This window comes from Protomyctophum parallelum (genome assembly GCF_964188405.1).
Source record: "Protomyctophum parallelum genome assembly, chromosome: 6".
Lineage (NCBI taxonomy): Eukaryota > Metazoa > Chordata > Actinopteri > Myctophiformes > Myctophidae > Protomyctophum > Protomyctophum parallelum.
Genome location: NC_139701.1, coordinates 40,821,277 through 40,847,900, shown reverse-complemented (window position 1 = coordinate 40,847,900; position 26,624 = coordinate 40,821,277). Strand labels below are relative to the sequence as shown.

The window sequence follows — 26,624 nt, the reverse complement described above, 5'->3', positions numbered from 1 at the left end:
TATAAGAAATGTCGAGCAAGATCAAAAAGTTAGTATTCCAATACCGGGAAATGTGATTCTTGTGCAGGCTTTTAAAACCTGCAGTAAATTGGGAGAATTTTGGTATTTTCCTTTAATTCTGGACAGAGACAAAAAGACTGAGTTGATAATAAGAGACCAGATTTTATTAAGTGAGTGCACTCCAGGAAATCAGTGTATAACGGTTACAACACAATTTGTCAAATTTGTACTATTCATTTTTGTCGGGCAGAAACCTCTTATCTCCATACTCTAACCATGTGCTTTTTCGTAAATGAACGCCCTACTTGATCATGCTACAGCGTCACACAAAAGCATCAAACGTAGCAGACCCGCAAGCTCGAAACGCTGCACACTTTGAGCTTGTAGATCTGCTGCTTTTGCTGTTTAAAAAAAAAAAGGAACAGTTTTGGACATATGAGGTTTTTGCTTATTTGCTTATTTGTTCAGTCTACACTAGGAGAACAAGAAGGAAGTGTTATCTCACCATTAATACACTTCTGGCGCATAACAATGTTAGCACCGGACCTATAGCCGTCTTTACAAACAAATGTAAGGAAATCATTATGTTCTGCATAGAATTTATCTTGACCTGCACGACGGAATCTAATATTGTACTGGTTCAGATCTTCTTCAGTCACAGTGCAGGGTTCTGTAATGGATTGAAGACAAGACAGGAGGACATTAATGCATGATGAGCTGTTTGAAAATCACATAAATCGTTTCTTTTCCGTCAGTCACTCATTATCCCCATACATGGGAATGCCCCCATATATGGTCTTGTGACATTGACATTGACATTGATGTAGATCCCTGATGTCATAGTAAGTGCAACAAGCCCATATATGGAGATCCCTGATGTCATCAATATTGACCAGCAACTCTACATCTGACCTCAAACCCTTAGATCTCCATATATGGATATATGTCAGAATCTGTTCTGACATTCCATATGTTGATCCTTCCCCATCCATCCTTCCTCTTTGATGTCTCACTTTTGACTGATACCTGTCCATTCAAACTCTAGACGGGCACTAAAGTTATTAGTGCAGCCGCGCCCGGCAGCCGGCGAAAAGTAGAGTTCTCAACAGGCCCGAAAATTGCACCACTCAGTTCACACGGGTGTGATTTTTTCTTTCTGATTATACAAAATGTAATAACAGATTTCATTTTATTATTATTATTATTATTATTAAGAATAGTGACTTACTGAGGCACGCCGCATGTCCAGTCCATTGACCATTCTGGCAGGTGTGAGATCCACTCACGATGTAGAGCCTCGGGCAGACATAATGGACCTCCTCACCGTCGCTATACTGGGATTTACGTCTGTCTCTGAGTTCTGCGTCTTCAGGAATTAGTGGTGCTCCACAGCTGTTGGATTCTACAGTAGGAGAACGTAATGTTCAAAACAAACATAATTTTGACTGTTATTGGGTTTTGTGAAACAAGAAATTCCACAGCATATACACCTGTTTTTGGTAAAGTTCTCCCTAGTTACACACACACACACACACACACACAGCAGGTATATGGGTCTCGAACATAAATGAAAGGACAAATGGCCCAGAATAGGGCCATACGGTATTCCCTGGGAGTGCATACATTCGCACCTGTATATGGAATCGACTAATCAGAATGCCAGATAATAGAGTTGCTAGGAAGATTGCTGGCAAGTGCAGTAGAGGACACACTTAAGATATATATATATATATATATATATATATATATATATATATATATATATGTATATAGATATATATATAAGAACTGGGTTACGTGACAGTTCTAAATAACAGTATGGTAAACATCTCTATGGTTAAAGACACATTTTATAGTTTATATCAGAACAAATGCATGGTCACAGGAGGACCAAACCAAAGCTGAGAACATTTGTTATGATAAAAAGCTGTTATGCTAGTGAAAAGTATATGTTTGTGCTCCATTATCCAAAAGACAAAGATCTTTATGTGCCCCTTCGTTCTGGGATCTTGCCCCTGCACCTTGACACTGGGAGGTATAGAGGAGTTACAGAATATTGTGATATAAACAATATTGAGAATGAGTTCCATTTTGTTTTCTATTGCCTGTTGTATCATGAGAGCTACATGAAAAGTTATTTAACAGGTGTAAAAACATAGATCTGATGTGGTTAAGCGAACTCAAAGGAAAGAGATTTTTACTTGAACAAATTGGAACTTTATCACTCCAAGTTCCAGTTGCTAGACATTCGATCTGTTGACTCCCTTGTAGATAAAGTCTACCAGTGCACCGGAACTGTAACATGTCGCCTTTCCCTGGTGAGGGTTGGTGTTGGTTTGTTATTTGCACATTGGCAGGCAGCAGTGGCGGTTGGAAGGTCCCACGGGCCCCGAGGCGAGATTGACAGCCCGGGCCCGGGTTTTTTTTCGATTCTGACGCACAAACGTTCCTTTTCGACGTTAGGGGCGGGGTTAACGTTTAGAGTAGACTCTCGTAGAGAGATTCGTCAGAATCGAAAAAAACCTCTATGAGAATCTAAATGTTTGGGCTAGAGCTGCTGCTGTTGTGTTTGTATTCCACCTTACTCCATCTATCTTGCTCTCTTTTGCCTGTGGTAATTGTATGCCTTGTTTATGACTGTTCAAAGAATCAAAACTGAACTTTATCAGGCGATTGCAGAGCAGGGCTAACAACTGTATACAGCCACTAAGAGCTCACTAGTCGAAGAAGCATGGCTTGGCTTTAAAACCAAATTTACATCAGTACTAAACATCATGGCTCCTTTGAGAACTGTCAGGGTCAAAACCCGCTCGGAGCCATGGATGGATTCGGACATACTGACTGCAATGAAAGCCAGAGACAACAAATGCTCTGAACTTCTTAAATGCAAGTCCAAGCTAGCCAAGCGCTTCGACAGTGATCTCCAAACCAAACTGTACATCCTAAAAACCCAATGTAACAAGCTAAGAAACGGTGTTATTGCCATGACCAAATCAGCAAAAAGTTACTTTATCAATGATAAAGCCGAGGAAATTAAAAACAATCCTCGGGAGCTTTGGAAGCTACTAAACAACCAACTAGGCTGTGGTCAGAAACTAAAAACCAGGTTTACTAACATAAACATCAAATCGAATAACACCCTCATCACTGACAAGCTTGATGTAGCCAACCACTTGAACATCTTCTTTACAAACATTGCAACAATGCTGGTTAACAAACTGCCCTCCCACTCTGGGCGTTTTGGTGTAGAGCAAATCAAAGCCTTCTACAAAAACCTAGGTGTTTGTAAAGATGATTTTAAAATGGCAATGGTAACAACTGAGGAGGTACTTAAAAAACTGAGTGCCCTCCAACCCCACAAGGCCACTGGCCATGACAATATTCCCTCCAAATTTCTCAGAGACTCAGAACCCGGCAACTACCGCCCTATTTCTATTCTAAGCTCCATCTCGAAAGTGATGGAAAAAATAGTCTATGAACAGGTTGAAAAGTATCTTGCCACTAATAAATTGCTGTACGAGTTCCAATCTGGTTTCAGAACATCCCACTCCACTGACACATGCCTCCTCTATTTGAGCGACCACATCAAACACCAGAGGGAGTGCAACAAACCATGTACAACCCAGATTCGGCACAAACAAGGGACTAAATTATTTTCGCTCCTATGCCACCAAAATGTGGAACGCCCTACCAACAGTCATTAAGACATGTGAATCCCTTGACTCTTTCAAAACCGCTCTCAAAGGGCACCTACGGATGGTTGCAATTCGAAACTGGCCTCTGTAAAATCGGAACTGTTTTTGGAGGAAATGGTCATCATTAAAAACAATATTTACAGTATATGAACCGTGATCATATCTATAGAGTATATTATCTACCTTCACAAGAAGGAAATGCATCGTTCCACTGTCCATTTTCTCCACATGTCAGCTCTGATTTGCCATTCAGTCGTTTCAGAGGATCGAAACAGCGGAATGTTAGAGTGTGGCCAAATTGTATAAGGTCATTTTGCTGCCAGTTTGCTGGCAGACCTTCAATAATAATCTGTTCATCTGCAGGCGGTCCTGGGCAGGTCACATCTAAGACATACAGTAGCACAAACACATATGGAAAGACGGTTAACCAGCGATACAAATAGGGCTACACTCTCAGCATGTCTAGGAAACTATGACAGACAGACAGACAGACAGACATTTCTGGCATTGACATTTCAATGTATTGTCAGTTATTCAGGAAATGTTACTGTAGAGATAGACTTGCTCCTCTCACTTCGTTTTTACTCGTTTATGTTTTATTCATTTATTATTATTATTTTATATTGTATATTTGTCATTAAAGGATTTGATTAATTTAGTACAAAGGACCCCAATGGAAACAAGCCATAGCAGACCATGTTTTTGGGGTAGGTGAATATTGTGTAATAGGTGAAAGGACATGCATATTTGCCCTTCTTGAGATTGTTGAGTTTGTTTGTCAAACTTTCGGCCCTGCTCCATAGTGACTATGCTTTCCCGTGTTCCGCCTTCCACATGGGTTGTGTTCAATAGTCAGAGGTAAATGTCACCATTTATTTTATATAATAGATCTGTTAGATAATTATTCTTGAATAAAACATTGTAATTATGGGGGGAAATCCTTCTCAGTCACTTTATTGTCACATGTATTGGTATTGAGAATCTGGTGAGTTGAATATTTGAGTTTGTGTGTGCGTGCGTGACTTAAAACTTCTAAACACAAACAGGGCCACGGTCCAGCCACACTTATCAACAACACAGGGAGCCCCATTTTGGGTGGGAACCCCTTTTGGTGTTAGCATTACGTCATGCTTTAGCTATTGAAAAATAGCAGATCTACAAGCTCATAGCGCGCCACCGAGTGGTGCACTACGAGCTTGTAGGTCTGCTTTTTTTGAAAAATCGAAGAACGACCGACAGAAACATAGGTACATTTGGCAATTATTGATCAAAAGACTATATACTGTACCTTCACAAGAAGAAGGAATTGGATGGTTCCACTCTTCATCCTCACCACATGTCAGCACTGCCTCTGACATTCCACTCAGTTTCTTCCCACGGCTGGGACAGCTGAATGTTAGATTGTGGCCAGGAGGCATGGGACCGTCGTTGTCTGGCAGACCTTGGATATTAATGTCACCACTTGCAGCCAGTCTGGGCCTGGGGCAGCTCTTAGCTTCAATGCACAAACAGACAGTTAGCTAAATGATAGTTAGGAACCAAATGGACCCTTATGGGTCTGTAACTCTGAGAGTGTCCAAACAGGCGAACCGGCACGAATGGCAGTCTGGATAGTTGACAGAAGTGTGCTTGAGGCCTGTGAGCCTTTTTACCGAATAAGGCTGTGTTCAAATACACCGCTTCATCTTGAAGAAACTTTACTTTTAAATTAACTTCCCGGTTCAAACATCAAGATATGCATGAGCGGAAAAACACGCCCGTCAGAGCGTGCCTGTGTTCGTTCATGTATATAAGACCACTTAGCCTCGAAGTGTTTATTTTCTTAATTATGCTATGGTTATATTTTGGAAAGGTTATCACCCGGGGCTGGATACATGCAATCACTCTATGAGCGTTGTTTTGGAGTTTGCAACTGGACTCCAGTGACCACATAGAATGTAAGCCTATCCATTATAAGACATGACTACAAGACTAACTGATCTAACTGAACCACTCCCAAGTCAGCTCGTTTCATCCTTGCAGTTTAATTATGTATGGCACTTTGGCACACGATATAGACATGACACGCTGACATGACATGCTCTGCTCAATAAAGGATTTGTGTTTTTAGATCAGGATCTTCATGCCAACGCGTCTTTCATCTTGTGGCCAAGACATAACTATACTGTAAATCTTCTATATCCCATGCATACACACAGCGTTGTGTCACCCAGCGGGAATCCTGGGTTCAATTCAGTGCCCATACCCGGTGCGCCTGTTTTGAGGCTTACATTGCATCAGATTTGTGTCGAAGCATGCTAAAATAATGTTTTTCAGCTTGAGAGATTCATACCCAAGGGAAACCCTTCATGCACCTCTCTTCCAGTGTTTGTGAGAGAAATATACAACCAGGTCTAGGAAAACAAACAAAGCAACAAACAAAGCAACTATAGGTCACATGAGCACTTTAAACCTATAGTTTAACTGTACTGTATACACCGGCAATTTGAAAATAGCAACTTTACAGAAAAAGAAGCCCAAAGTTGCTTATAATAAGCAGACATGGCAACAATGTTCTCTTCCCACTAGTGCAAGGCAAGTCTCCAACAGTCCAAACACATCATGCAGGCAGTATTAGAGAGGCAGGGGCTGAAATCCCGTAAGAGGGCACTTTTGGACAAAAATAGCGAAAATGGCAGATCTACAAGCTCACAACGTGGCGCAATGCCGTGTGTTGTGAGCTTGTAGATCATCTATTTTCGAGACACAAATCCAGTACTCTTTCGCTAGTGGAGATGCGGTGTAACGACATGGATTTCTAAACGAATTAGAGAGTTCCAGCCAGGGGTCCCCAGCTAAATAATAATTAGGAACCAAATGGACCCTTATGGGTCTGTAACCCAGAGAGTGTACAAATGGACCCTAACAGGTCCATTTGGTACACTCAGAGTTAAATTGACTTTGATTTTACAATATACATTGTGGTCCCAGAGATAGAAATGCCATTGAATGGGGGGTCAGCCTAATTCAGGTCAAACCTTGTGGGTCCTTGAACTGAATATCGGTGAAAATCACTGCCAGAGCCATAATATCTTCTCTCATGGTTGTCCACGGGCTAATGAAAACGTTTGGGAACCACTGCCCTAGAGGTTGTAGATTTTGTGATATCTTGTTTTAAGACCAAACTAGTGAAAATGTTGGCCCAAAGATCACAAAAGTAAGTAGCCTTGCCGAGCCATGAGGCCCATAGGGCAGGAGCCTATGTCCTGTTTCTGTAGCGTGAGGCAGCTTGATGTACAAGTACACCCCCTGGACATGACACTAGTATGTCGCAGGGACTTACCCCCAATCCAACCTTCGATGCTGAGTGTCAAGCAGGGAGGCACTGGGTCCCATTTTTAGAGTCTTTGGTATGACCCGGCCAGGTATTGAACCCCGACCTCCCAGTCTCAGGGCGGACACTCTAACCACAAGGCCACTGAGCTGGTAAAAAGATCAACAAAAGCAGTAGCTTTATCAGCCGTCTCATGGCAAGTTGGCAACCCAGCCAGTAGTTTTCAAGATATCTTGTTTTGAGACCAAAAGTGTTGGACAGAGTTTTGTCAGTGCTCTAACGGAATGGTCTATGAAAAACAAGTCATGGGCCTGTTTCTAGATATTCATCATGACACACACAACAGTATAGCAGCATGTTTACAAAAGCTTGTTGTTAATGTTAATGTTAATAGCCAGTACTCACGTATACATTTAAGGTTCTTTTGCTCCCAATCACCATTTTCGCATTTAATCTTGTCCTCCCCTTCCATTTTATATTCATGGCGGCATTTATATTGTACCACCGTTCCAGACAAGTATTCCTTCTGATAATCACACATGAGAATTGCATCTTTAACCTTTGATGGTGGCCCGCAAATGTTTTCAATGGCTGCAAGAGATGAAAAGATCATACTTGCAACAGCATCATTTAAAATATTATTAGAACTTAGAAATTTGAATGGGGATGTCTTACGTTTACAGATTGTGTACTCGTTGTTCCATTCTCCATTCTTACAAGTTATTTCACTTATAGTATTGTTTAACTCGTATCCCTCCACACAAACAAATGTAATGCGTTGGCCTTCTGTATAGTCATCATTTTCAGGTTTCCTTATTTCTGCATGAGGAATCTGAGGTATTTCACCACATTTATCCATACCTAGAAAATAAATACATACATTATAAAATAGCTCAAGGCTCTATTGCTGATTACTTAGGTTAGGACCCGCCGCAGTAGGTGTCCAGTTAGAACTTAAACCAGGATGCTTTGACTTCTGCCTTCTCCCTGAAGCCGAGCCTTGTTATATATTCTCCGACTAGGCTTGTCACAATGTCTAAGCCAGTTAGATCTATCCATATTATGGTTCTACCACATCTATCTGATATCAGCACTATGTCGGCTCGGGCCAAATATAGGGATTGTCATACTAGACATGTCATATATGACATATGATATGTCATATAGCCCAGCGTCCTAGTCGGATATCCCCATATATGGGGACTAAATATCCAATGAGCAACTACTCAGATCCAACAACATGACTGGAAGTGAGAGTCTTCGTTACATACATATAAGATTAAGTTGTCATATCATGGTGAAAAGAGCTCAACAAATATAATCAAAATAGTTGTTTCCAAAAATGGACCAAGTTTGAAATCTGTTTCTGTAGAGAAATACTCCAGTTACTCTTGTTCTCTAATTATGGTCCCCATTAGCCACATCAGAAAGATGAACAGAAAATACTGTGTGCTATGGAAGATTATATAAGAATAAAGTAAACTAAACTAGTATCTAATACCATAACGATATAATTATGTGGTCTCACACACACACACACACACACACACACACACACACACACACACACACACACACACACACACACACACACACACACACACACACACACACACACACACACACACACACACACACACACACACACAAATCAGCTTTAGTTGATTAATTTATATCCTGTTTATTACATGGACTACAAATATGAAAGTCCCTTACCAATACATCGTGGCGTTTCATTCCACGCACCGTCATTGCATGTCGCGTTACCCCACCAGCCTTTGGAGAAGCACTTATAGTTTGCTTTGCAGGCGTAGAACAGTTTTACATTTCCATCAGAAAGAAATCCAAATCCATTTTCAACTTCAGGTTTACAAGTTCTTGTGATAGCTAGGGGAATTCAAGGTGAGACAAATAAATAGCAGAATCCGATGCATCGCCATTCCGACTATGTGGCTTCCGCATGCGGTTAGGTTTAGGGTTATAGGGTTAGGGACAGTGTTAGTAATGTGGCGAGTCGGAATGGCGAAGCATCAATGTGCAATTATTCTGCAATGTCTCTTTTTATCATTTGTTTTGTTCTGTTCTGTGCCCATGATTCAGCACTAGTGTTATGTGATTCAGCAATAGTGCAGGAAATATGGTTCAAATCTGGGGTAGAAGAGGACATTAATGGAGGTCGCATTTACTATGAAATCGTACGTTTTTTGTCTGTCTGTCTGTCTGTCTGTCTGTCTGTCTGTCTGTCTGTCTGTCTGTCTGTCTGTCTGTCTCACTCACAATAGCCCCCATATATGGTGCCCAGGTCTCGTGACAACACGTGACATCATCAGTGATGTAGATCCCTGATGTCATAGTAAATGCGACGTGCTGTCGCAATTTAGCTCATATATGGAGATCCCTGATGTCATCAATATTGGCCAGCAACTCTTACATCTGACCTCAAACCTCAAACCCCTTAGATGTTGTATGTATGTCAGAACCTGTTCTGACATTTCATATGTTGATCCTTCCCCATCCATCCTTCCTCTTCGATGTCTCCCTTTTGACTGATACATGTCCATAAAAACTTAGACGGGTCTGCCCTAAAGTTATTAGTGCAGCCGCGCCCGGCAGCCGGCGAAAACTACAGGTCTCAACAGGTCCGAAAAGTAAGGCCCGGCCCTACCTGGGCCCTCAACAAACCCTGTAGGCCTACACTCAAGATACTGCCCCCGCTGTCACCCTTAGATCTCCATATATGGATCTGACCTATGTTCTGACATTCCATATGTTGATCTGACCTCATCAAACCCTGTACACTCAAGACACACTCCATACAGTATATGGCCAGTACAGAATTAATTCCATATGTTGATCTGACCCCCCAAGCCAAAGCGCCAGCACTCGCCCAGCAGTCTGCTGTCACCCAGGCGTATATGTTGATCTGACCCCCCAAGCCAAAGCGCCAGCACTCGCCCAGCAGTCTGCTGTCACCCAGGCGTATATGTTGATCTGACCCCCCATTCCAAAGCGCCAGCACTCGCCCAGCAGTCTGCTGTCACCCAGACGGATGGATCCACACGACCTCGCACTTCAGGCATCTTATACTGTATATTACTTACCGTATATTACGATACTTGAGTTAGGGCACGGTCACACCGCACCTTTATTCTACCTATGAGGGCGGATTCTGCCAATGCATTTCAAAGGGAATTAATGTTTTTAATGTATTCTATTATTATTATTATTATTACCCTTATTGTCTCCACCAGGCCGAAGGCATGGGGAGAGAGTATGTTTTGCACTCCGTCCGTCCGTGTGTCCGTGTGTCCGTGTGTCCGTGTGTCCGTGTGTCCGTCCGTGACAAGCTAATCTCGGCCACCGTTAACCCGGTCGATGCCACATTTTGCACACACACTCCCTGGATGCCAACGATGAACCTCTGCCCTAAGATTTCCAGAACGGCCTGTTATAGCGCCACCAGGAGGCCGCTTTGTGCAAAACAAGTTTTTGCACAGTACACCTACAGATTTTGTCCAAAAATCCCGCAAATCGTTACACAGTATCTCCATAGTCATGTGCTCAAGACGGATGTGTCTGATATTTCATATTCCATCCTAATTGGCTAACATTGGCTTTCAAATTTTGCAGGATTGGCCTGTTTTGAACAAAAAACCTCAAATCATGAACGCAGCGTGCAATTTCACGTGAAATCTTTCACGCACTTTCCTACTAGGCTGAGGAATATAGCCCACCCATTTCACATTGCCCTGTTATAGCGCCACCAACAGGTGGATTGTGCATGCGTGCCATCAACACGGATCTGCACCATTTCCCATATTCCATCCTGATTGGCAAAGATTGGAACAAACAAACAAAAAACATGTTTATATTACTCCTAAATATTCCTATCCTCCTGGTGGAGACCTGTGCCCAGAAGGGCACTTTTTCTAGTTATTATTAATTTATACATTTATTTCGCCAATCCGCAAATGGCAGCAAACCACTCTATTCCCATTGAAATGCATTGGCAGAATCCGCCCTCATAGTACAGTAGGTAGAATAAAAGTGAGGTGTGACTGTGCCATTAATCTTATTCACCTTACCTTCACATATGGGTTTTGGTGTCCATCCATCTCCGGTGCATGTTGCTTGACTCCAGCTTCCTGAAGTGCAGCTATACCTGACCTTTTCCTGGAAACTATATTCCATCTTCCGTGGAGTCTGAATCTTTATAGCATTTGGAATATCAGGTTTCTGACATTTAATTGCTGTATAGGAAAATAAATGGTATCAAGAAGAGGTCTGCACACTAACTGGATATTCGTATGGCAGCTCACACACAGATCGTGTCACCATCACAATACCTTCACACAGTGGTTTTGGTGTCCACCCATCCCTTGTGCAAGTGGCAGTCTTTCTGACATCCGTGGCTTTGTAGCCTGTGCTACATCTATAAGTTACAGTGTTATACAGCTTCCTCTTTCGTCCATACCAATCATTAGTCGAAGCCACGCCAGTTTCAAGAAGAGGATTGTTACATGTTATTTCTGAATGAGAAAGAGAATGACATGTTAGTGGGAATAATTTGGCGTAAACCGAGATTATAACTAGATAAAGTGCCCCTCGGGGGCACAGGTCTCCACCAGGGCAGGTCAGGTTGTGGCCTCCTGATGGCGCTATAACAGGCCAATGTGAAGAGGGTGAGATATATTCCTCAGCCTAGTAGGAAAGTCTGTGAAAGATTTCACGTAAATTGCACGCTGAGTTCATGATTTGAGGCTTTTTGTTCAAAACGGGCCAATCCTGCAAACTTTGAAAGCCAATGTTAGCCAATTAGGATGGAATATGAAATATCGGACAGATCTGAACACATGACTATAGAGATAGTGTGTAAGGTGCCGGAGATTAGCTGGTAACAGACACACACACACACACACACACACACACACACGCACGCACACACGCACGCACGCGCGCACGCGCACGTGCACGGACGGACGGAGTGCAAAACATACTCTCTCCCCATGCCTTCGGCCTGGTGGAGACAATAATAGTAATCAAAACCTGATAGATAGAAAATAAAACAACAGCATATCACTTTGCTCCTTGTGTAGCACATAGTCATTCAGTACTGTACCTTCACATACAGGTGATATTTCCCATTCTCCATGATGTAGGCAGGTAATCACTTTAGTGTTTTCACTGTGGCTACCAATAAAGTAACGACTGCCACATATAACTGTTACTGTATCATCAGGTGAGAATAGACTCCTGCCATTGTCGGGTTCATAACCGGTTCCTGGGATTGTAGTCAGTGACAGTGTACATGTCACAGCTGAAATGGTGGGGAATTCAAACGCGTTACATTTAGGCTGTAGTTTGTTACAATAAATGGGAGCAGCATGAATTATTGTTTGTCATACTTCAACAAATTAACAAGGTGTAATTGAAAGATGTACTCACTAAGCTACTCAATAAGATACTCACGGTCACACAATGGTGTAGGAATCCAGTCCGCTCTCATACCTACTCGTGTACATTTTGAAGGTAAGTGATGAGAACGTCTGAACTTTGTGTGGCACTCAAACCTCAGGGTCTGATCTTTATTATACTCTGCAATATTGCCAAGTACTCTTCCATTATCAATTGGTGGTGGTGTACATTTGACCCCTGTTGACGAACACAAACTAAATATCAATCCACAGTATGATAATATGAGGTATTGATTTTTTCATTGCAAATATAGTGTGTATATGTATAGGCCTATATTCAGATGTAAATGACAGGTATTTTAATTATGGCAACTTTCTTCCCCAACCTACATGTAAGTCAATGCAAATGTACTGTATTGTTTACAGTAAATATAGTCATAGATAGTTATAGTAGAAAGCCAATGTGTGCAATTATATGACAGAAGTTGAGTGTTATTTAAAAGGAAGGATGTTATGGCCAGCCTTGCCTGGGTTGAGGAAGAGAGGAAATTAAGGAAGAATTTAATTACTATAGCCTAAATAATTATAGCCTACTACAGTACCAATGCATGTCGGAGCTGTGTCACTCCAATCTCCATTTTCATCACATTCGATCTCTGCTGCTCCACTCAGAACCAAATCTCGTGACTTGCAACTAAACCGAAGTACATTGCCATAAGTTGCCTCATCGCGGTCTCCAAATATTTGAACGTCATTTGTCGCGTCTATCACTGGGCAAAGAATGGCTGGACAGGGATAAATGAAAAGGGAAAAACATCAATAAAGACATCTCAAACATTCTCAAAAATAAAGAGAGATAGAAAATTTGCTTACAGATCAGCAATTTTCCATGTGGTCCCCATGCTAAATGATGGAGAGTTGGTAACCATATGGACCCTTATAGATCTTTAACTCTTGACAGCGTAAAATAAAACCAAAAGGGACCCGTACAGGTCCATTTGGTTTATTTTTACACTCAAAAATTAATGTTAAACATCTGCATTACATCATTTACAAGAAGTCTACACAATTCAATATTCAATATTCAAGGTCTGAGAGGTTAAATGTCTTCATGGTTGTCCGTGGCTCAAATGCCCAATAAATAATGGACCTTGATACAAAAAGGGTTGAAAACCACTGGTTTATAAGCAGTTAAGATTAGCATTGGACACATCAATCAGGAGGATTGTCAATTCATGTCTGTCGGCCGGGTTCAATTTACAATTGAGGCATTTGGAAGACGCTCTTAATCCAGAGTGATTTACAGTAACCAATAACTAAAACATGGCAAATACATACAATTTGTCATCATGAATCATACGTAAACTAAAGGCTGGATTTTCGGTGGTGAGGTGACCACCGCTCCGGTGGTGAGGTGACCACCGGAGCTGAAATAACGTTGAGCGGTGGTGAGTAAAAACAGAGAGAAGGGCTGGAGCGGTGGCGGTCACCTAACCACCGAAAATCTAGACTATGTATGAGCCTTAAGGCAAGTTGCTACGGGCTAAGATGGAGTCTGAAGAGGTGGGTTTTCAGACTAGCAATCTTTTATTTGTTTGTTTCTTAGGCCCCTGCCTTTGACCTTGGATGGATGACATGATGAGAAATGAGATGTAATGTAAGGAGATGTAATGGATGAATACATAATAATATGCTCTTACGCTGACAGACTGGCACGACACCATCCCACCCCGTTGCGTCACATCGGCGACTACTGATCCTGCTGACCATTTGGTAACTGGAAGTAAACACAAAGACATTTTAAATGTCATCATCTGTGAAAATGTTCTAACATTTTCAAGCATGTTAAAAATAGCAGATCTACAAGCTCACAACACAGCTATTTCTTTTCTTTTTTTAATTTATAATTTTTATCCCACGATTTTGCAACCCATTTTTTCAATGTTTGTCAATTATTTAGTGTAATCCTGGGCGCTACACTTCCTCTGCCAACCTGGGGGGGAGGGGGGGGGGGGGCAGCGTACTGACCTCATGCTTCCTTCTATGCATGAGGAGTTCAAGCTGCTTCTTTTCACCTGACAGGGGGGGGAGTTTCCCCAGCCGGACGTAGCGCGTGGAAGGAACACGTTATTCCGACCAGTTCCATTCCCCTCCATCAGGCACCCTTGGCTGAGGTAGTTTAGAGACCAGGATTACTGCATGTTTTTTGTGAGGGTACCTACCCTAGGGGACACGGGGAGAACATGCAAGCTCCACACAGAAAGGCCCTTTTGCCAACCCCGCCTCAGGTATGGGCACTGATGACGCAGAGGAGGGAACACGCCCCCAGTGCCCACAGCGTCCCCAGCGGGAATCGAAACCAGGACCTTCTAGCTGTGAGGCGACAGCACTACAGCTATTTTTTTATGTTTGTTATGTGTGCTTGTTTTTTTTTTTTAATCATCGTATTGCAATGCGTTGTGAGCTTGTAAATCTCAGAAGTAGAAAGATAAAATAGGGCTTCATGGTTAAAGTCATGCACATGATGAGTTAAAGTCATGCACATGACAATGATGAGTAGTACTTAGAAACTAAAAGATGCATAGCAAGCTCAAAAGCTCAAACCTCATCAATAGAAACAATGAAGTCCTCTGGAGTCAGGACTTAAAGTGTATGACTGTACTTGTGCTGTTTGCAAAGTATTCAATCAATCAAACCTACCCTCTTTGGCACGTGTACTGAACTTCTGCCCCAAAGACAAAATCATCTCCCTTCACAAGACTGAACTCCGCAAAATCAGCATCGCCAGGGTGACCACATGATTTGGCTGAAAACGAAGAGAGATGAGTTAGCGCAATCTGAACACATATTTTTGTATAAAGAATATGGATGACAAAGCACGCCCCCAGTGCCAACAATGTCCCTGGCAGCTGACTTATGAGGAAATAAAGTCAAAACTAGGTCTCTGCTATGGGCTCTGCCCCATATTTATGATGAGATTATGTGAATATTAAAAGTGAAATTGAATGCGTGTTCCAGTGTGTGTTCATTCAATGTTCATTTTTTAGGATATGAAAAATATAAATTTAGAGAACCTTATATTTTGAAAACAAAGCAATACTTCCTTATCAAAGTTGGTGTAACTTTATTATTGTCAAATGACTTGGATGAGAGGGGGAGTTAGAAAGGCTCCAAAGATAATACAAGTTACCACCTTAATTAGGAACTGTTCAGAGCAACATGTACCTGCCACCTTAAGTGCGCAATGCATTGTCATTAGCGGTGAATGCAAGTCTCACAAGTTCACTCGTCTCCTAATCTTTTCTTCATTGTGCACTTGTGCAGCATTGCAGTGCCAGTGTGCGTCTTTGAATACTGTAAGTGTATGTGCTGTTTTGAGTCACAGCTGTTTCTGTATGTTTATTCCGTCGCTGGTTTGACTGACAGTGATTGATTACTTGGTTCCTTCATTCAATGTCCTACCTAGCCCTCCAAGCAGAACCCAAATGCTACTGAAGTTTCTGACATTTTGTTGACACAGATAGCATTGGGTCCTGTAGCACTACTACCATGCCACCTGGGACGCACCCATTTAAAAACATAAACAACATGTTTAGCGGCTCCCCGCGCTCTTTGACGATATTTTTCAGTGTGAGGCTTTCTGAATATGTAAAGTATAAGTACCCATACATACCGCTGCGAATATCTCCTGTGGCGCGGAAGCCGTTAAGTATTTTTAATATATGTTTGCCCGAATTGGAAGCTTGGATGAATCTCTTCCTGCCTTGTTTATTGACACCTCATTGTACCGCCTATCTGGCTAGCTAGTGGCGCTATAGCTATGACACAGCAGATCAGAGGCAGGGACGTAGCCTCACAAGCCAACCGCACACCGGGAGGCGGTACAATAAACGGTAAACAAACAAGAAGAAATAAAGCGACCAAATCGGTCAAACAAATACTTAACGGCTTCCGCGCCACAGGAGATATTCGCAGCGGGATGTATAGCTACTTAAAGTTACCGAATTCAGAATAACTCAAGGAAAATAATGCCGTCACTTGGCGCAGATCCTATTTTAGAGAGAATTTCTACATCCGCGTATTGGAATTTCCATACGAAAATATAGGTCTGACCAGGGACCCAACATAAAACTTTTCAGAAAAGCTTTATGTAGGGTCCCGAGAGGGGCTATGTCCTACCTTGCGTGCCTTCGGCACGTCACTTCATTATATTTCCCTATGTTTCTGTAACATATAAGGGAGTGCATTTAGGAAGGACCGACGTGTATTTAGATGTATAAGCACCTTGTTCAGCATGTTAGGTCTGTGAATTGTTTGGCCATGTGTGTATATCACAGGCGCCGCCATTGCGCAACGTCTCGCAGCTGCGGTTTTGATTGATTGATTGAAATATGTATTAACAGTTTGTAGAATTACAGTACATTTCAAGCACAAACTCAATACAAAGACTGTTAACTGTGATTGTCGACCCAATTAAGCATTACACTTGTTTACAACAGGGTCCACATTGTTCAATTCATCAAAACATTTAGAGACATACATACAAATAGACACTTCTATGTAGTTAAAGAACAGAACAGGAATTCATCATATAGGAAGCAAAAAGGGAAAAGATACATATACAGTGAGGGGAAAGGGGGGGGGGATTCAGATTTTACAGTCGGCCCTTTGATGTTCAATTAAGCCAATTTAGCGCAGATTTGGGTTGCAGAGACTTATTCATGGAGTCATTGATACATGGTTGATCTTATTGGGCAGCTTACATGGAAAGGTGTGGTGTGTATTAATGTTTATGATGATATTAATGTGATCCAGTATCCTGTTATATTGTATAGTGTATATGGTAATTCTGTACTCATACTTTTTCTTGTCTGTATTTATTGCAGAAACCAAATTGACACTGTCATTCGCACTCAGTGCTGTACCATCTACATTCCTAGCCCCGCGAGTCAGAACCCAATGGTACGTAAAGTTTCTGACATTTGGATAACTTTACCCCATAGGGTCCAGGCTGTCCCAGCTATATAGCATGATGGGAGACAGACGAACATACGGTTGTCAACGTCTGTGCTGCGGTTTCCTCATGCGGGTCAGAATGTCCAAAAGAAGCATATAGGAGCTATTGGAGACAACGGAAACGGCTGCGAATTTTCCTTTGGCGCAGAAGCCGTTAAGTATTTTTAATCTGTGTTTGTTTCCGTTGTCTCCTATAGCTCCTATGTGCTTCTTTTGGACATTCTGACCCGCATGAGGAAACCACAGCACAGACGTTGACAACGGTATGTTCGTCTGTATTCCATAATTTCCATAAGGATTTCAACTGATGGCAAGGGTTAGCGATGAAAAGAGCTTAACCTCATTGAGACTTGAGTTATGAGGTTTCCTCCTGACAACAACGATATATAAGGTTGTACCACCTCACACTAAATTCAAACTTAAGCTCAAATGGCTTATGCATTACTTATAGTATGCCTATGTATATACAATGCATAGCCATTTAAGCTATAACTAGGCTAAGTTTGAACTAGTGTGAGGTGGTGCAACTGGCTCCCGGGGTGGACTTTGCCAACAAATCCGAGCCACCAGAGTCATATTTTAGCACACTTTGCATTTTACAAACATTTTCAGTCATGAGATTCTATTTAGCTTTAATCCATGTACAGTAACTGTGAAAATCTTTTTACTTCTGGTGTTACGACATGAGTGCATTTTGGTTCTAGTTGCCCGAGGGTGGGGTTTTCTTTCCCTTATACGTTTGTCAGTGTTTGTAAAGAAGAAAACATGAAAACAATATACTAAACTTTTTACCAGTGATTGAATATGCAGATTATTGTTCAGATTACCTATTTTACTTAAAGGGATGATGGTGGAGATTAGAAGTGTGTGCTATAGTGATTTCAGGAAAAGCTATAGGTGATAAACGTTTAGGGACAGCAGGCCGTGAAAACGTCAACCACAAAACTGCTCTCTGATGCTGTATATTAATGGCACTTGCCCACTGCTTAGGGTGGATTAAATTCAGAGGACAGATTTCACATGCAAATGTACTGACAATAAAATACTCCAAAGGAGTAGTGGCCTTATTATTATTAAGTTGTTACTTATTTATTTGTAGCTCTGGTCCATAACATTAGAAGGAGAACTTCTTATAACGTTATGGACCCCCAGAGCTAATTTATTTGCAATATCGGCTTGAACTAATTTCAATTTCAGCTGTGTACACTACTGTAGGCTACCTAGAATGTAATAGTTCCTGGTTGTATACTCTCATCACATCTTTTACCCATAGAGGTGTGTAAAATAAAGATTCACAGCCTATTGTAGATACCCAAGATGACACAATTATGTAGTGTTGTTGGCACACCTGACCCTATTAACACATTTAGGCCTGCCGTCGAAATAAAAGTCTTCTGAAAGAATATATGTTACAATTTCAAAGATTTGTGCTGCATTTTCACGATTTTTCAGAAATAGCAGACCTACAGTACAAGCTCGTAGTGCGCCACCGAGTATGAGCTTGTAGATCTGCTATTTTTTGTAATAGCTAAAGTATAACGTAATGCTTAAAACACCAAAAGGGGTTCCCGCCCCCAAAATGGGTTTTAAACATATTTTCCATTTGACACAGACAAAGCAGCAAGTCATTCTTCATAATATTGTTTTTTCAAAATAGTAGAATTGATGGTAACTTACGTTCACATTTAGAACCTACATGCGTCCAGCCGACAAGCATGCACCTTAATTTGAAGAATCCCACAAATCCAATATGACAAGGTACTCTGACCTGTGTTCCAGGACCATAGGACTGCTCCAGACCAGTTGTGTCAAAATGTGAGTCATAATCGGGACCGTTTATAAAGTCTTCACGTTTACAATCTGGACAATAAAAAGAGAAAATCATATTGTGTACCAATTTTGATATATTTCTACAGTTGACAAAAGCTTTTATGTGGTAAAAGTAAATGATAATAAGGTCTTACCTCCAGCAGTCACTACATTCAGGGTATGCGCCCATATGAAAAGGAGACAGCTTTGCGTTATCACGTGCATTTTTGCACGTTAAAACATCCAAATTTACGGAAGGAAAATGATTTGCTCTGTGATTTGCACAAGTGATGTGTTCTATTCCCTCCACACAAGGCAGGGATTAAGCGTGGAAGTGACCACACACTGCCTTATATGAGTTACTGGAAACATGATGAAGTCAGCGGATTTGGATTGGCTGAGGGAGTGGAATGTTTCAACATACAGGACTTCATAATAGGCTACACAGTATAAATACACATGCTCTAAATAAACAATAATAAAACAGACACAAATTAGTGTAATTAAATATGGCTAATTATCTACAGTGAGAGTTTTATCTGCAACTGAATTGCAGTCACTGAGGTATTTCATGATCATGTTTATTTTTGACTGACTAAAGAGCATTCCCGTAAAGGTTATTTTACTGGTAATCATTTGCAGTAATCAATTAAGCAAACAAAACCGTTTTGTGCTTATCCCATAAGTCTGAGCTCCCTTTCCCAATGTGAAAAAGAGCACCATGAGAAAGAGTTGTTGTGAATGTAATAGCATTATCTGATTGTTATAAGCAGAGGAATGAGCTCTGTGCCACAGACATTATCTGGTCAAAACTAACGACGCTGAGACTGCTTCTCTTTCATAACATGAGTTCATATGGGTTCATGTCAATAGCTTCACACAGATTATTCACAGCTTTCTTTGTGATAAAAAATATTCTAGAGTTTTTTTTATATTCCCCATTAAATCACTTTTGTGACTTATTTGCGTTTTCCCATACAAATTATCTGAATGCTTTACAGAAGTAAAGTATTGTGTTGGTATTGATTAATTATGACTGGAGTGAGTTTTGCATGCTTTGCGGATACAGCTGAGAGATAGGAAAACACACCAATTCAATTCAATTCAATTCAATTAAAAGGGCTTATTGGCATGAGAAAACATAAGTTTAAATTGCCAAAGTGGAACAATACGATCAAAACAAAATGTATGTAGCCTACAATTGAAAGTCAGAATCTCCAATAAATCAATTTCTATTTTGAATTTGCACATGCAGGAGGTTCATGCTTTACTAAAAACGTGTGCTTCCAAACTCCAAAACTCCAATAAAATCACCTGGAAGTAGCTCTACAGTGGATTTTTATGAAACAAACACTTTTCAGATAGAAGGAGGATAATTCAAGCTTTTCGCACAGCTGCAATGTGAGTTTTACGTTGTTTAATACAACCTGACTTTTCTGTTTGGATGAATAGGCTTAATGGGAAATTGTATATAGTTAGCACCTTACTGGCAAGATTCTGCTTTCCGCATAAGGTCAATAGAAGTCTATGTAGAAGATGTGGTATGTGATATGGACCATATGCAGACCGTGGCCATCTTACCATATAAGTTAAAGGAGAATTCCATACTAAAAGGCTTTCTTACCTTTCTTTGTAGTTGTTACGTCCCCATCAAAGAGGTCCAGGTGTTATTTTGTGCAAAAGCTCCTTATTGGCTATTTCCCCTACCATAAGCCCTAAATGAATTGCATTGAATTGAATGGGATGTTTGGGGTGTTGTGCTAATTCGCTTATTTCCATCGCTCAAAATTATAATTGTATATATCCTTGTATATATCCTCTCTTCATAAGGTAAATAATAACCCAAGCGGCATACTTTACTACTTATTTCGATGGAAATAAGCGAATTAGCACAACACCCCATACAACCCATTCAATTCAATGCAATTCATTTAGGGCTTATGGTAGGGGAAATAGCCAATAAGGAGCTTTTGCACAAAATAACACCTGGACCTCTTTGATGGGGACGTAACAACTACAAAGAAAGGTAAGAAAGCCTTTTAGTATGGAATTCTCCTTTAATGACAAGGTGCTAACAAGGTGCAACTTCCATTAGCAGCCCATTCATCCAAACGGTCCTATCTGATTGTATTACACAACGTCAAAATCACCAACATTGCAGCTGTACGAAAAGCTTGAATTATTGTCTTTCTATCCTCAAAGTGTTAAAAGATCCACTGTAGACATGTTATGAGTTACTTTCTGTCCTTGCAGGTGATTATTTTTCTAAGTGTTGCAGTTTGGAAGTGCTCGTTAGATATCATTCAACTGCCCTGCGTACCACCTGTTTTGAATCAGCATGACGCGGGATACCAATGTTACTGAATTAAGGTAAATAAAACCAGACAGCAACACAAAAGAAGAGACATTGCATTAAGACAGTAATATAAATGGAACAAAAATAATAAGAACATCCTCCCGATGACACCTGTCACACATCAGACCCTTATGCCAAATTTAATCAAATGCTTTTTTAGAAGTCAACAAAGCAGGAGAATGATTTGCTTTTGTTTTTGTTTATTTGGTTGAGGGTGTAAATGTGGTCCTGTTGTGCGAATCTGCGATACTTTGGTAGAAAACCAATTTGAGTTTTGCTCAGGAAGTTGCTTTTGCTGTTGGAAATTTTAAATGATGTGGTTGGTGATCATGCAGATGATCTTTCCATGGTTTCTGTTTACACAAATTCTGCAGTAATTATTTGGGTCATATTTGGGTCATATTCCACTGACGATATTTAAGAGTTTTAATATGGCCAGTTGGCCAGATGGAACACCCGCACACGCTCGCGCACGCATGCACACACACACACACACACACACACACACACACACACACACACACACACACACACACACACACACACACACACACACACACACACACACACAGCTCATTAGTGACATCTAGAGGATGTGGATCATTAATTTTGTAAATGTAAAACTGTTCCACACAAGTGAAGAAAAAGTCACCAGTCTATGACAGTTTAACCCTTTTCATTCCAAGGCCCATTTTATTTATTCGGCATTTGAGCCACGGACCAACATTTGTCGATGAGATTTACAGATTTAGTTAACCTTGGATAACAATTCCGTGCTATATTGATGTGGTAGCCTACCATTAGGAGAGATAATAGGAATTCTTCTACATTCTCTAATTGTGTAGACTTCATTAAGTAATGCAGATGTTTAACAATAACAAGACCCGTAAGGTCCATTTGGTTTAATTTTACACTCAAGAGTTAAAGATCTATAAGTCCATTTGGTTACCAACTGTCCATCATTTAGCTGGGGACCACCTGGAACGCCCTCAAGGACCACTGGTTGAAAATAACTGGTCTATGACATCTATGATGCATGACCAAATTTGGGCAAGGTTTCAGCCCGAACAAAGCCCCATTGACTTCCAGTGTATCTCCAGTCTGTCCCCTGTATGTCATTGACTTCCAGTGCATCTCCAGTCTGTTCCCTGTATGTCATTGACTTCCAGTGCATCTCCAGTCTGTCCCCTGTATGTCATTGACTTCCAGTGCATCTCCAGTCTGTCCCCTGTATATCATTGACTTCCAGTGTATCTCCAGTCTGTCCCCTGTATATCATTGACTTCCAGTGTATCTCCAGTCTGTCCCCTGTATATCATTGACTTCCAGTGCATCTCCAGTCTGTCCCCTGTATATCATTGACTTCCAGTGCATCTCCAGTCTGTCCCCTGTATATCATTGACTTCCAGTGTATCTCCAGTCTGTCCCCTGTATATCATTGACTTCCAGTGTATCTCCAGTCTGTCCCCTGTATATCATTGACTTCCAGTGCATCTCCAGTCTGTCCCCTGTATGTCATTGACTTCCAGTGCATCTCCAGTCTGTCCCCTGTATATCATTGACTTCCAGTGTATCTCCAGTCTGTCCCCTGTATATCATTGACTTCCAGTGTATCTCCAGTCTGTCCCCTGTATGTCATTGACTTCCAGTGTATCTCCAGTCTGTCCCCTGTATATCATTGACTTCCAGTGTATCTCCAGTCTGTCCCCTGTATATCTTCAAAACCGATTGACATTGTCACATTGTTACAGGGGAGGAAAATTGAACAAAAGGAAATGTATTAAAAGATTTTAGAAATTAAGAAATTAAAAACCCTTTCTAGCAATTAACTGTCACATGTATTATTGCGGTACTCCAATACATTATGCCGACTCCAGTCTGCAGTGTGCCTGATGGGCATGTTGTTGTGCTATCGTGGTCACACATTGTGTGGGAAAGTGGGTTCTCAGACCACCCACTATGCCTTATCATCCATTGCAATAATTGCTATCGTGGGAAAAATATAGGGCCCTGCATATTGGCATATTGATGACCACTGCATTATTTGAATTTAGATTTTACCATAATGTATGTTTTTCTTTTCTCTCTCTCTCTGAGCTCTCTCTCTCTCTCTCTCTCTCTCTCTCTCTCTCTCTCTCTCTCTCTCTCTCATACACATAGGAAAGACATTAAGCTGAAAGTGCTACAACACACTGGGTTGCAAAGCCACAGTATCCCATGGATAATTTTGTCAAATAGGTTTTTATTGAGAACAGATTATAAATTGTTACACAAACATTATATGAATTACATTTTTCTTTTATAGAACACAAAAAAGAGAGAGAAAACCCTCAACCCTCCCACCCATACTGCTCAGTGACACTGCATACTATAGAATAAAATAGTATATTTGAAAAATGGAAAACATCTGAAAAGAAAATGGCGTACAGTCAACCATATCAGTGGTATCCTGTATATTAATTGTTTTTACTCAAGTAATGGTAATGGACAAGGGGCAGCCAAACCTTATCAAATTGTCTCTCCCTGCTGTTTCTCAGGAAATACCTTATTCTCTCAAGATTAAGTGTACTAGTCATTTCATTTAGCCAGTGCTTAAATGCAGGAGCCTCCTTCTTCCAGTGTGTCAGAATGAGTTTTTTCGCTGTAATCAGACCATATGAGAAGAGTTGTTTCTGTGCTCTCGTCAACATAGGCATGGAGTCTGACAAACCCAGAATTATTAGTACAGTATCAGAGAGCGTCTCAAATATCTTAATCCAATATCTTTGTATCCGAGAATGGATCATTTTGGACAGAGACAAAAAGACTGGGTTGAGAATAAAATCACACCTGTGTGAACTGAGTGATGCAACTTCCCTCTCTCCGCCCCCCCCCCCCCCCCCCCCTCCTCCTCTCCTCTCTCTCTCTCTCTCTCTCTCTCTCTCTCTCTCATTAGCAGGCAACAGGCAGCACTAATACTATCTCTCTCTCTGTTTCTGGCAAACAGCGCCCCTACTGGTACTAATAGTCATATACTCGTGCTCATGGCCACATAGGTAGCCACATAGGTACGCACGGACATTGCTGGTTGTAGCTGTAGGAGTGGTTGCACCACTCAAAAAGAAGAGACCATGTTTTATTTAAATTGCTGCCTGCAAGTGAGTGCACTGCAGACAGTCCAGGAGACAGTCCAGGAAATCAGTAGCCTGGTTTCCAGCCCATAGACCCCGCCCACTCCACTGAGCTCAGAGTCTGGCAATCAGGCTAGGAAATCAGTGTATAATATTTTGCATTTATTAGGTTTGCACCTGACCAGACAGACAATTTGCTTATTTGTTCAGTCTACACTATAGGAGAACAAGAAGGATGTGTTATCTCACCATTAATACACTTCTGGCGCATAACAATGTTAGCACCGGACCTATAGCCGTCTTTACAAACAAATGTAAGGAAATCATTATGTTCTGCATATACTTTATCTTGACCTGAACGACGGAATTTAATATTGTACTGGTTCAGATCTTCTTCAGTCACAGTGCAGGGTTCTGTAATGGATTGAAGACAAGACAGGAGGACATTAATGCATGATGAGCTGTTCATAGCCCAAGATGCAGGCTGAGTAGACAGGAATTAGGCCTCATTCACATGTACCAAACTCCAATCAAGCAATGTTTGGCCTTTTGTTTTGTTTTTTTTGGCCACCACAATGCTTTTCCAATGGGAGTCACTTGGTTTGATCAAACATTTGTGTTTGATTGCTGATTGTTCCCTCCTCATCAAACAAAAATGTTTGGTCAAACCATGTGACTCCCATTGAACATGAATTCAGTATTTAAGTCTGGCGTCATTTTGTAGTGCTACGTTACGTCCGGGTCCAAGTGGCACCAGCTCCCGTCTCATTGTAAATAGAATATCTAAACGTATATATCTAAAGTGTCCATGACAAAGAAAATATATGATGTGGAGACAATAAAGACTATTATTATCATTATTGATAATTTGCTCAGTAAAATATTTCGGGGGCATATTTAGAATGTGTGCAGGCTTGAGTATTTTGAATCTAGTTTGCATTAATGAGGATTTAGTTGACACAATAAAATAAAATGGCGATAGTATTCCATGTGGCCATTGTGGGGCAGACGGCTTGTCACAGCCAGATTTGGGAGAGCAGCGCAGCTTTGTTGTTGAGTAAAGCGGTAAAATGAGACTTTCGTGGTTGTTTTCGTCTCAGATTTAGTCCGACGGAGCGTCACAGTATAACTCTATGGGGACACAAAAGCGACACAAAAGTAGGACCCGGAAGTATCTCAGGAGGGGGCGCTCACGTCACAGCTAAAATACTGAATTGGAGCAACAATCAAACAGCAATCAGACATCACACACGGACCGAACATTTGTTGTGTAGGTGTGTACGAAGCCTTAGAGATGCCCTCATCAGCATTAATGGACCAATTGCTAGTAGCCTATTTTATGATTCAATATGACAGCTGATGTTTAGACTATCTCACCATGCCTGTATTTCTTTTGCCAGGCATTGTTATATTACTAAATGTTTTATAGCAGCAACGTGAAACATTATTCATGAACTATTCCATATAATGCTCTTACACACAAATTCATAAACATTATGTTAACTAACTTGAAGTCATATTAATTATCCACAACATCTCTAGAAATCCTCATTGAAATTCTGAGGATACGTCCCAGGTGCATCCATGCGATGTTTTTTTCTTTCTGATCATACAAAATCTTATTTTTAATTTAGTGACTTACTGAGGCACGCCGCATGTCCAGTCCATTGACCATTCTGGCAGGTGTGAGATCCATCCACTCTGTAGAGCCTCGGGCAGACATAATGGACCTCCTCGCCGTCGCTATACTGGGATTTACGTCTGTCTCTGAGTTCTGCGTCTTCAGGAATTAGTGGTGCTCCACAGCTGTTGGATTCTACAGTATGAGAACGTAATGTTCAAAACAAACACATTCATGAACATTATCCTTTTGAGTGATACTCAACCAAACTTGTTTTTCCATTCTCTTCT

At 41.1% G+C, this 26,624-nt stretch overlaps 1 protein-coding gene across 4 annotated transcripts; it reads right to left on the bottom strand.

Moving 5' to 3' along the window:
• Positions 1-232: 232 nt before the first annotated feature.
• On the bottom strand, positions 233-19,542 carry LOC310860269 (complement factor H-like). Of its 4 annotated transcripts, XM_083767086.1 has the most exons (16): positions 19,403-19,542; positions 19,116-19,298; positions 15,123-15,228; positions 14,123-14,199; positions 13,025-13,207; positions 12,478-12,660; positions 12,128-12,325; positions 11,355-11,537; positions 11,094-11,258; positions 8,725-8,895; positions 7,684-7,869; positions 7,414-7,599; positions 4,984-5,190; positions 3,879-4,079; positions 1,229-1,402; positions 233-670 (listed from the first exon to the last, which is right to left on the bottom strand). In XM_083767086.1, exons 1-16 carry the CDS (start codon positions 19,470-19,472, stop codon positions 465-467), a joined length of 2,679 nt encoding a protein of 892 aa, XP_083623212.1. In that variant the 5' UTR covers positions 19,473-19,542; the 3' UTR covers positions 233-464. The 4 variants fall into 4 exon arrangements, 3 of the variants coding, with proteins under 3 accessions (XP_083623212.1, XP_083623213.1, XP_083623214.1); XM_083767087.1 differs by lacking the exons at positions 7,414-7,599; positions 7,684-7,869; positions 8,725-8,895; XM_083767088.1 differs by lacking the exons at positions 7,414-7,599; positions 7,684-7,869; positions 8,725-8,895; positions 11,094-11,258.
• Between the last annotated feature and the right edge of the window lie 7,082 nt (positions 19,543-26,624).

Coding starts and splice junctions, on each gene's coding strand:
- LOC310860269 (XM_083767086.1), bottom strand. CDS start 19,472: ATGCACGTGATAACGCAAAGCTGTCTCCTTTTCATATGGGCGCATACC. Junction 14,200..15,122: donor CAGTACACGTGCCAAAGAGG/GTAGGTTTGATT, acceptor GTTTACTTCCAG/TTACCAAATGGTCAGCAGGA. Junction 5,191..7,413: donor AAAGAACCTTAAATGTATAC/GTGAGTACTGGC, acceptor TGTGCATTGAAG/CTAAGAGCTGCCCCAGGCCC.